Source organism: Anastrepha ludens, chromosome 2 (genome assembly GCF_028408465.1).
Source record: "Anastrepha ludens isolate Willacy chromosome 2, idAnaLude1.1, whole genome shotgun sequence".
NCBI classification, from domain to species: Eukaryota; Metazoa; Arthropoda; class Insecta; order Diptera; family Tephritidae; genus Anastrepha; species Anastrepha ludens.
In genome coordinates this window covers 134,486,063-134,498,214 of record NC_071498.1, presented here as the reverse complement: position 1 = coordinate 134,498,214, position 12,152 = coordinate 134,486,063, and the positions used below count along the sequence as shown (strand labels likewise).

At 39.6% G+C, this 12,152-nt stretch overlaps 1 protein-coding gene across 1 annotated transcript in view; it reads left to right on the top strand.

The window, feature by feature from the left end:
* LOC128855384 (T-cell leukemia homeobox protein 3) overlaps window positions 1–11,853 on the top strand; it is an 81,450-nt gene extending 69,597 nt beyond the window's left edge. The window contains exon 4 of the mRNA XM_054090244.1: window positions 7,715–11,853. Within this exon, the coding sequence (XP_053946219.1) occupies window positions 7,715–7,913 (199 nt within the window). The 3' untranslated portion in view covers window positions 7,914–11,853. The remainder of the gene's footprint in view (window positions 1–7,714) is intronic.
* Window positions 11,854–12,152: the final 299 nt, after the last annotated feature.

The window sequence follows — 12,152 nt, the reverse complement described above, 5'->3', positions numbered from 1 at the left end:
GAGTTCACTGATCAACTTACTTCAACTTTTGGCGTTGAAGTCCCACACTTAGCCATTGCAAAACGTTGGTACAACGAATTCCAATGCGGCCGTCCGCCCCTACAGGATGAATATGGTGAAGGTCATTCAAAAATTGTTGCTGTGCCAGAAACTATCGATGTTGTGCGTCAGTTGATAACACAAGATCGTCATGTGTTATATCGCAAGATAGAGGCATTAGTAGGACCAGCATAAACATTTGATCTTCAAGAAGATTTGTTCTTGTTAGGTACCGCATAATTTCGCAATTGACCAAATGACTCGGTCGATTGGTGTAAAGAAATATTGAAGAAATTCAGGTGCAGTGGTTCAAAGCACGCCTATGACATCGCAAAAGGTTAAAAATCTTGGATCTACGTCTATGAGCCGGCAACAAACAGCAATCGACGGGTGTTCCAAGGCGAACTTAATCTGTTGCTTGTTTTCGGAAGAAGCACCTCAAAGCAAATGGTCGCCTAATTTTTTTTTTTGGAAATCGGTCATATCGTAACTGTATCACTAGATAAACTTCAAACAGTCCATTCTGACTGTGAGGTAGGCAGCAGCACGGTAAAACGCTCTGCCAACAGGGGAACCCCTAAGGGAGGGCTATTATCCCCTTACCAAAATCCTTACCAAATTCAACCGAAAGGGAATTAAAGTAGTGGGGTATGCGGATGACATAATGCTTATGGTTTCAGGAATTTTTCCAACATTAATCAGTGATATTATTGAAGGAGCTCTGCTATTACTCAGCAATTGGGCCACAGACTGTGGTTTAAGTGTAAACTCGAGCAAAACTGCAGCGTTAGTTTTACGCTATCCCAACAGGCAAACTACCTAAGTGTTATCTTAGATCCCAAACTCAGCTGGAGGTCCAACGTAGAGTACAGGGTAAAGAGAGCGAATGTAGCACTTTACAAATCTAGGAGAATGTAGAGTAAAAAATGGGGTATCCAACCAAAACTATCCAATTGGTCCTACACAGCCATTGTAAGGCCAATAGTAACATACCTATGCGGCACTAGTCTGGTGGCCCGCAATAGAAAAGAAATACAGCCAAACCAAGTTGAACAAGATACAAAGAACAGCGTGTATCTTAACTACAGGAGCGCTTAGCACCAGTCCTACTGAAGCGCTCAATGTACTAACTCATCTATTGCCATTAGACTTACATATAAAAACAATCGCTACTTGCAGAGCGGTGAGACTCAGAGACTTAGGAAGCTGGACGACAAGGTCGTACGCCCACAGTAAGATCCTTCTACAGGGACCCTCGCTGCTCAAAAACCGATCAGAGTACACAGTCCCCGACCTTAACTTCAAGAAAGACTTTACGGTACGTTTTCTACCGAGAGCCGAATAGAGCAAAGGGAAGGTGATTGGAAGATACCATATTGAAATCTACACTGACGGTTCTAAGATGGACTGTGGTGTGGGAGCTGGCTTCCATTTGGAGCCACTCAGTTTAACTCAGTCAATTCGACTTCCTGACTATGCCAGGGTGATCCAGGCAAAACTTTTAGCGATCAGAGAAGCATGCAAATCACTAAAACTCTTCAAGGAGGTTGGTACAAAAGTAGCTATCTTTTCAGACAGTCGAGCAACTATCAAGACCTTAGACTTCAACTCCATTTCATCCAAACTAGTCTTACAGTGTAGCGAGGAACTATGTATAATTGCTTAGTTATTGACTTGAAATTACTCTTACATGGGTTCCCGGTCATAGGAACATACGGGGTAATGAGATAGCGGATGAGCTAGCAAGAAAAGGTTCGACACTAGAAATAGCAGTGGCTGTGGCAGTCTCCACCCCACTTAACACAATAAATGCATCCATTGCTTCACACTATCATGATTTAGCCGAGAGAAGCTGGAAGCAATTAACTACATGTATTACAACAAAAAGCACATGTCCGTCGTAGAAAATCCAAATGACGAATCACCTGTTAGGATATTCTCGACAAAACATTTCACGCATCACTGCAACCCTTACAGGTCATAGGAAGGTAGGGGATCATGCAGCTAGACTCAACCCCCCTTCAATCCCATCTGCAGAAGATGTCAAGCGGAAGGGATGAAGGAAAGTATTTTCCACTACTTATGTGAATGTCCAGGGCTAGCTAGGGCACGACTTCGCTCTTTCGGTAAGGCTTTCTTGCAGCAAATCAATGAGATCTTAGACATTGAGCTAAAGAATTTGCTGCTATACTTGGATCTCACAAAATGGATCTGACTTAGAAGAAGGATCTGACAAAAACAAAAAAGCAAGACATCATCACGCAAATTAGGATTATTTCAGTAGAAATACTCAACTACTTAAACAACAACAACAACTGACTGATGCCCAACCATCTGTTTGCCAGAATAGAATCAAGGAAAGCCAACCACCCACCGAAGGCGATTCATCCTTCACCAAGGCAATGCGAGCTATCACGTATCGGCTCACACAAAAGAGCACCACGGTAGGAAGACGAGCTAAAATATTGAGTTTTCAGTATTGCAAAGTAGGTGCAAGGTACGAAAGATACAATCTAATCCGCTAGGGTTACTTATTTACCGACGGTTGATCTCTCAACATCCAACTCTTTAGACACATCACCAAGGGGTCGATATGCGTCTTCATCCAATAATTGTTGTAATATAGTTGAGTATCTTCGAATTTTTTCGGTGTATCTTCGCGATCTTTACCACTCACGTCGAAATTGCCACTTTGAAAGCGTCGAAGTCACTCGATACAAAACGTATTTGATAGAGCATGATTACCGTAAATATTGATTAATGTACGACAGGTTTCAGCTGCACTTTTCTTTAAAAGGTAATAATGAAATGCGGGAAGTCAGCAAATGCTTTTTTTTCGGGACGAACGTAGACTTTTTTGACACTAGATAAAAAATCTTTACGCTTCAAACTAATGTCGACTGCAATCGAGGCCTCACATATACTCGTACACCTTCAAATCACCAGTATATTACTAGAGCGAACACAAAAATAATATCAGCAGCGACACCTCTTTCACGAGGTCGGAAACTTATTCCCATACCCAATAGAATATAAAAATATGTCGAGATTGATTTTCTATTTCCAAAAATCACTTCGTGGATTCTTTAAACCTCTATTATAAGTAGTTTACGTTAAGTTTTCTCTTATTTTTACTGAAATCCATATACATCGCAGCCTATAAGAATTTTTCTATTTCATTCATGCAAACGAAATATCGATTTCACTACTTTCGTACTAACAACAATAAAGTGCTTGCAGTACATACCTACATATGAGTACATAAAAACTCTTGAAGGTATATCATTAACTTATGACTTATTCAATATGGCGCTTCATCCCTCGCACACGCCCACACGCCGTACTTCACATCCGTAACGCACTCAGCTTAAATGCGCAGACTCCGTATATGGTGTGGGAGGGCTGCGAGAAAATCACTAAGTTAGTAACACATAGTTGAATGTAATGTAATGAATTAAATGTAGCTGTCATCGTCGTACTCATCAAAATTCCCTCATAGCGCAATTAACAAATAAGGATGAAGGCAAACTAAAGATTTTAAAACATATTTGCTCTGCAAATATGTGTACCCATATGAGCTCATAATATATTTAGCATAAGTGCAAGTTTGTGAACTTTCATTACCTTCTCTTGGCCACAAAAAGTCCCTCCTCATGCTTAATTGCTTTCGAACAATCAACTGTCATGTCCTTATACGAGTGATTGTTGAGTGTGTGAGATCATTTGTGTCTACATATGTATATATGAGTGTATGTATATTATGTATGTATATATGTAGGTAGATGCATTTGGTAACGAGTTTTGAAATTGTTTACCGTTTAAATATTCATTACCAAACTGTCATTGCTTCAATAACCACAACAACACAAGGTCGGTCAATGGTGGTAAATTTCCAAATGCAGGCTGATTTATCGTAATTGCTTTCTAAATGCCATAATATTCGCTTACACCGTTTACTTCATTTATTTATACGTACATCTAATCGGTTTATGCGGGCTCAAATTGCTTTGATTACAGTTTAGCTATATTTCACGAGCGTCGTAAGAATGTTAAGGTAATTACTACTAATATCTAAAATTAGTTCAATAACCCAAAATTAAGTTTTACGAAATGATAGTACCATAAATAAACTTCTCACAAACAATTCTCAACATGTTGAGCGGCTTGTGTACACTGTACATTATTTAAACTCTTTCTGTCACTTTAAAATCCCCATTGTGACATTTCCGAATTACTGATCGTTTTTATGAGAAGCTTTTTATTAGCAGAAATACAGTGACATGCTGTGTTTAAGGTTTTTCCAATCTGATATTTCATGTTCGAGTAGTAAAGTCGAGAAGGCAACCTTTAGTTTTCGGGCCGATCTGATGCTCTCAAGCGCTATTTCGCCGAATATCAACAAATTAATCAGTATGCTGATTTCAAATGTAGAGATCAACAAGTTCCAGGCAGCCTATAGTCTATACTCGATTCGATATCAGGTGTCCGGCGAGGGTGTCTAATCCCGTGGTTTCTTATAGTCCTAGACTACTTTCTTGTTAAATGCTTCATTGGGCATTTGGAGGACCTTGATAATGCTGGCGATATATGTCTAATGTCATCGAAGCATGCGGGCATGCAAAATAAGGTCGACTATTTGGTTCAGGACTCTTAAAAGGTCGATCTAAAGATAAATGCGGTGGAATTAATAGGTCATCCGCTTTAAAACTCTAATTCGTCATCTAATGATTTCGTTTTGTTGACGAACATTTCAAATAAAATGCAAGGCCCGCAGAAGCTGTATACAGCTCGTTAAACAGCTCCTTTTGGAGGTATCCACTTCTGAGTGGCAAAAGCGCTTTGAATATTTGTTCAAGCGAATGTGGAAATGTATTGACTTTCAAGAAGAATATTTTGAAAAACAATAAAGCCATTTTCATTATTATTTTACTGTGTTTTCATTATTTGACGCAAAATATTAATGGTAACCCTCGTACTATTAATAACTCACCAAATATACTTTTTGAGGTAGGGCACGGACTAAGTTTATCTTTATTGAACCATACCATAAAGAAGCTAGCTTTTGCTAGCAAAGGCGGCTCATTACATGAGTCTTCGAACCACAAGGCTCAGTAAATTTATCCAATTTGGTGAATGAAGCCGTCATTCGATTTGCTATCGTATCTTTGGGCATTTATCCTGAAGAAAATTTTCACTGCATGCCTGGCAATGGCTCATATATCACGCTCGTGGAGGATAGTAAGGATCGCCTTCATCTCTAAGGTTGAGAGAGATAACTACACCAGCCCCAAAAGCTTTAGACCTATCAACATGACCTCTTTCATGCTGAAAAGTCTCGAACAGCTATGAAGTTGCTTATGCGCCAGAAGCCGCTGAAGGTTCATCCACTCTCTTCATTTTAGCATGCCTATCAAAGCGGAAAATCCGGCGCGTCGATACTGCAAAACCTTGTTTCCAGGGTAGAACAAGCCATCGACAGAAGGGATTACGCTATGGGCATCTTTTTAGATACAGAGGGGGCTTTTGATAATGCCACTTTCGACAGTATGTGTAGCTCTGCTAGTAGGCACGGTGTAGACCAGGTGCTGGTGAATTGGATTCGTTCAATGCTAGCCCAAAGAATAGTCACGGTGCGGGTGGAGGAGGATCTACTGGTGTCATCTGGGGTTAATAGAGGATGCCCCAAGGCGGTATGCTGTCTCCATTGCTCTGGTGCATAGCGATCGATCCTCTACTCACCACCTTAAATGCTGCTGGCGCCTACACACAAGCATATGCGGAGGACGTTGCCTGTTTGTGAACGGGCCTTTTGCTTATGAACATCTGTAGAAAAGTGCAGAAATTTCTGGATATGATTGACACTTGGTGATGTGCTAATGGGCTATCGGCAAAACCCACCAAAACTGGTATTGTCCTCTTTACCAGAAGGAGGAAGCTTGATGGACTCGTTCTGCCTTATCTAAAAGGAGTCACAATCCCAAAGAAATCAAATACCTTGGAGTAATCCCCAACAGTAAACTTCTTTGGAAGACACGAGTTGAAACAAAGGCATCCAAAGCACTGACAGCTTTCTGGCAGTGCTAAGTTGTCTTTGGGAAAACGTGGGGTCTTTCTTCTAGCAAGATCCTTTGGGTCTTCACGACTATGATAAGACCTATTATCACCTATGGGAGTCAGGAGGACCTTATCGAGACTACAACGCTCTGTGGCCATCTGTTACACCGGAGCTTTTCCGACTACTTTAGGTCCGGCATTAGATCCTCTGATTGGTCTACCACCTTTTGATGCTTTCATCCAAGGAGAGGCCTTGAAGGTCATCTGCAGGCTGAAACACAATGATACGGCCCCTGTCCGGCATTGGAAAACAGAAAAGGCATGAACTTCGATCCAACGATTCTCTCAATGCTCTTGACTGTATGCCATCAAGAGTCGTACTTGACAGTGTGGTGCTGCCAGAGGCTCAATTGTGGTCAAACTCAGAAAATTAACCCGGCAAAAACTCTTTTCGCATTTTCACGGATGGCTCTAGGACCGAGCACGGCTCCGGCTCTGGGGCCTACGTGGAATCCGGCGGGACAAAACTGTACTTTGCTCTTGGAATGCATGCATCTGTTTTTCAAGCGGTGGTGTATGATGTTCAAGAAGCGATGAACTTTGTTGTGGAACACAGATTGAGAGGCAGATATATATGTGTCTGTAGCGACAGCCAATTATGTCGGTAGACATAATAGCCTGATGCTAACATGGATCCCGGGACACGTGGGTAACGAGACCTCGAACTCCTTAGCTAGGATGGGCTCTGAGGCCAACTTCTTTGGCCCGAAATCCATTCTGACACTCCCTTCTGGAGCCATCACAGCCATGGTTAGCAAAAGGGTTACTACAACCCACAAGCGAGCTTGGCAGGCTGAGAAAGGCTGCAGATGGATAAAACTGATGTTACCTGTCATGTCCGATCGACTAACGCAAATCTTCCTGTCATTAAGCAGAAGGGAATGCAGACAGCTGGTTGGACTGATGACGGGCCACTTTCTATTGGCGAAGCACATGGAGAAGGTAGACATCTGAGACAGTGCACTCTGCCCAGCTTGTGAAGAGGAGGATGACGGTGGACCATTTCCTGTGCGTCTGCCCCGGCCTCGCTCGAATCAGGTTTGAGGTCTTTGGCACTGATGTGTTAAGAAGTGACCACCTTGGCTCCTTGGCACCACAAGATCTACTCAGATTTCTTTGGAGATCGGGTAGATTTAAAGAAAATTAAAAAGGAATCCGAGTGTAGTACAATGGAATTTATTGTGTCTGAGTGCTGCAGTTGCTAGTTGTCCCGACAAAAAAAAGAAAAAAATGTATCCAAAGGTGTTTAACCGTATCGCACAAAAGTGGCGTAACAAAACTTTTACCTATAAAGCTCATATAAATAAGCACGTAAAGGAGCTCACTCAGAAGCTCAATTATCATTCCCAATATGCTCGGTCTCCCACTCTCCCTAAGTCAAACAAATAATATTATCATTCTTATAATTTACATTTTGAGACTATTAACTTTTGAAATATTTATATTTGCTTCAGCGTGAAATTATTAATAATAATTAATTTTCTCCATGTGTTAATAATAATTTATGTATTGTAATATAAACAAAACTCTCTATTTAAAGTGTTCCCTTCCTCTTTTGCAGACGTCAAACGGCTGAAGAACGTGAAGCCGAGCGGCAAGCGGCAAATCGCCTAATGTTGTCGCTGCAGGCAGAAGCAATAAGCAAAGGATTTGCTCCACCACCGGCAGCGCCGCTTTCCACACAATCAGTTAACGGAGCACCATTGGCGGCTCTTCATGGACTTCAGCCTTGGGCTGAAACACATGCGGCTGGCTGCTAATCCTCTACACGGAGCGAGCAAGTTGGGGCGTTAATGGTGCACCAAATGTCAAAGTGCAGTAAAGTTCATTTGTGATATGCTTTGTACATATAGGAAAATCTACTACTTACTATAAATACAAAACAAAGAAATTAATCTCAAAAACATAATATTAGGTACCTATACTATTTAGATTGTAAGCAAAGATAAATTAAAAAAGAAATAAAATAAAAAATGTCACAATATAAAAACAAAAAAAAACAGCCAAAAACTAATTGTCACTGAAGAATAATGAAATGGCGCAAAACCAATCGAGCTGATCATTAATTTACTTACAAAGGAATGTAGTAACTTTTGTTGCGAATAACAGTTTTTAAGAGGCTAATAACCTCTCTTTGCTAGTTGCCTTATTTGTGTCATAGAGAGCCTTTCAAATGTGATGCCTAGAGGTCAGTAGTATTGAATAATTCTTAGATGGCACCTTTTGTTTATGCCATCTTTGACATTTGTCAAGTAGGCAGATGTAAATTTTACGCAATACAACAAATCGTGAAAGTTATATTTTTCATAATGGTCGGTCTTTACAACATATCACAAAATCATCTTTAGTAATGAAGCTCATCTCACACTGCACGGATTTGTCGATAATCAAAATTTCCATTTCGGACAGGAGAAAATCCTCGAGTAATTTCTGAAAAATCATTACATCCACTAAAATTTAATGTTTGGTGTGGTTTTTGGGGTGGCCCGTTTTTCTTCGAAAATGATGAAAGGAAGAGGAAGCTGTTACTGTCGATAGACATCCCTATGGATAACTGATGGAAAATTTTTTGTGGCCTGCGCTTAAAGGAATAGACTATATATTAGGGCGGGTCGATTTAAAAATCGCTCATTGCTCTGTGAAAACCGTATTCTAGGGATCAAAATAAGAAACTTTGCCGAAGGAACCATACCTCTAAAACGAATTCTGATGTCCCCCAATTTGGGTCGAACTTTTGGGTAGGGGCAAATTTTGAAAAATCCCACTTTGACCCATTTAGAGTGCTCCAAACGAGTCCAAATGTATGACCGACCCCCACTAACTTTGGACGGCCGATCCACTCATGCCAGTGGCACACCCCCTGGAACTCCCCATATAATCATTTCAAAATATCACCATTTCTGGTCTTTACATGAGAAAAGAAACTCAAAAGTTCGACCCAAATTGGGGGACATCAGAATTCGTTTTAGAGGTATGGTTCCTTCGGCAAAGTTTCTTATTTTGATCCCTAGAATACGATTTTCACAGAGCAATGAGCGATCTTTAAATCGACCCACCCTAATATATATATATTTACATATATATATACAGTCTATGTCAGAAAAAAGGAACCGCGATTATTCATGAAGTGTAAAAGATATATATTTAAAATTTGTTTACATGAAAATATACACAAAACTACGAATCGCAATTATTCAATAAGCCCTAGTCTATATCGTTGTCGAGTATAGCCTGGCATCTTCTTCATGCTTTGAACCAGCTTTTCTGCGTAGCTCGTCGACAAACATGACTAGATTTAGCGAACTTGACGCACGAGTTGCTTTAAATCATGAACTGGCCTTCCGGTAAGATGCGTTTTCATAGTTCCCCACACATTTTCAATGGGGTTGGCGACTGGACACTGGGAAAGCCAGTCCAATACTGTGACACCATTTTCTTCTTTTGTTGTTTCCCAATGTGTTTTTCTAAGAGCAGTGGTTTTGATGATGTGGAACGGTAGAATGTTCGCTCACATCTCTGTGTCGATACTCACATCTCTTCCCTTTTTATCAAGAATTGAGCGTGCTTGGCGTAGTCACAAAGAAGGGTCGCGCTTAAAAAGTTGGACGATCACTTTACCCTGCTTTTTTTCGTCACTCGCTTCAAGCCGCGCTTGGAAAAGTCATCAACATTTTTGAACATCCACATCACAAAAAACTTTTTTGTTTTTTTAATTACTTTTGCAGCCGCGGTGTAAGATAATTTCGGCCCTTTCGAATGCGTGCATAAAAATACCGCCACAAAACGCTTCGCGTACTTCTCACCCATTTTTGTTTGGCTGCGCTTACGGGAAAGTTTCTATTATGCAGCAAAAAGCAGAACGAAATATATCTCGAAAAAAACCGGGTATTTTCTTCTGACACACACTGTATAATTGGCGCGTACACCCATTTTGGGTGTTTGGCCGAGCTTCTCCTCCTATTTGTGGTGTGCGTTTTGATGTTGTTCCACAAATGGAGGGACCTACAGTTTCAAGCCGACTCCGAACGGCAGATATTTTTATGAGGAGCTTTTCCATGGCAGAAATACACACGGAGGGGTGCCATTGCCTGCCGAAGGGCGACCGATATTAGAAAAACTTTTTCTTAATTTTGATGTTCTACCGAGATTCTAACCTACGTTCTCTCTGACTTTCGAATGGTAGTCACGCACCAACCCATTCGGCTACGGCGGCCGATCAATTACTTTCACGTAATGGTGAAATAAACTGGCTACGTAGATCATGCAATCTAACTCGACTAGAATACTTTTTGTGGGTACTTTTTGACAAATAAAGTCTAGGTGAATAAACCAACAACAATTTCAGAGCTGAGAACTGAGAACTGAGAGAACACAACATTCTTTTGAAACATCCTTTACAATCATTTTTAATTATACTTACACTTTATATACGTTGTATGTACGTTCTTACACATATATGTTTCACTAGCTTCAGTAAACATTTTGGGATCATTAAATTATTTTTTTCTTCACCCATTTAAGGCAACCTTCATTTCAGCCATTTGTTGAGCATAGAACAATAAGGCATTTTGTGGGTATTGAAATATAGTTTAAGTTGTAGATATTTGCTTCTGCATGACATTTTGATGGCAAATGCTAATTAAATTAAACCCCATTTCTATTCTTCTGTGACATATTTGTAGTTAAATGAAAATGGCTTGGATTCTAATTCAATTCAAAATAAATAATATTTATATGTAGTAAAAAGCAATTCTTATAAGCTATGAAAATAATATTGTAATTATATAGTAGTGTACCATTTACATTCGTATTTGATTAATTAAAACTAGGTTAAGTAGGACAGATGTGACATACCAACGGCTATTGAAGGAAAATCAGTAAATTCTCTAAGATTTGAACAAAAACAAGGCTCATTTCTAACAAGAAAGAAACAATGAAAGTTTCAGTTTTTCAAATTGACTAAATAAAAAATAAAAAACTAACTGCCGTTCGGAGGTGGCACAAAACTGTAGGCCGCTCCATTTGTGTGAAAACATCAAGATGCACACCACAAATAGGAGAAGGAGCTCTGCCAAACACTCAAACAGGCTGTAAGAGTAAATTCTATACTAGTTTAGGGAAAAATAAGGCCCCTATTTTTAATTTTTATTTTGCGCAAATGGTTTAAAATTGTTTTACCGTCGATCTTTAGCTGCTGGGCGATGCTACGACTACTAATAGTCAATACCGGTCAACTTCGATTTTTTCTGTGATTTTATGCACATTTTCGACAACGGGTCTGACAGTGCGAGGTGTACTATATCTTTAACACCAAGAATACCTGAATGGAATTGACGAAACCGTAATTGCACGTAATTAGTTGTTCTCGTATCGGCGCCTTAAACACCGTTCACAATTTCAACAGGCTGCATTGCATTTTCGCCTTTATCAAAGAAAGAATGTAAAACGAATTTCCTCTTTCATGACTTCCATTGTTAACACCCTGTACCTTACAGGTCAATGGCACAAAACAAAAACTGCAAACGAGTTTTTTTAGTGTGAAAAAGTCTTGACTACGAGCGTCAACGTTAAATTGCTTGATCGATACTTTACGAGATATCGGCCACTACAGTGATCTACCGAGAAAATAATGGATTTTTCCTAATAAACACAAATATTTTCATGCAATTTTTAACAAATTTTTTAATTTATTTTTGAATACTCCTGATATTTTGTGTCTTACAAGTTCAAACAATTAATACAAATTAAGGAAATAAAAAGCCTCTTTTACAAATATTCTGCAGCGTGATAAAATTTCGTCGAATTTAAGAATCGTACTTTGGAAAAAATTATAGAAACAAAAAGTTCTAACACAAAAAATCATTGTTTTTAAAAATAAATGCTTACACATGGAAAATTTATTTATTTAGTACCAAGAATTTTTTTTGAATTTGGTTTCACATTTCTTCCCTATTTATGGCTTTGATTTATTTATGGCCCGATACTAACTTACTTGCTTT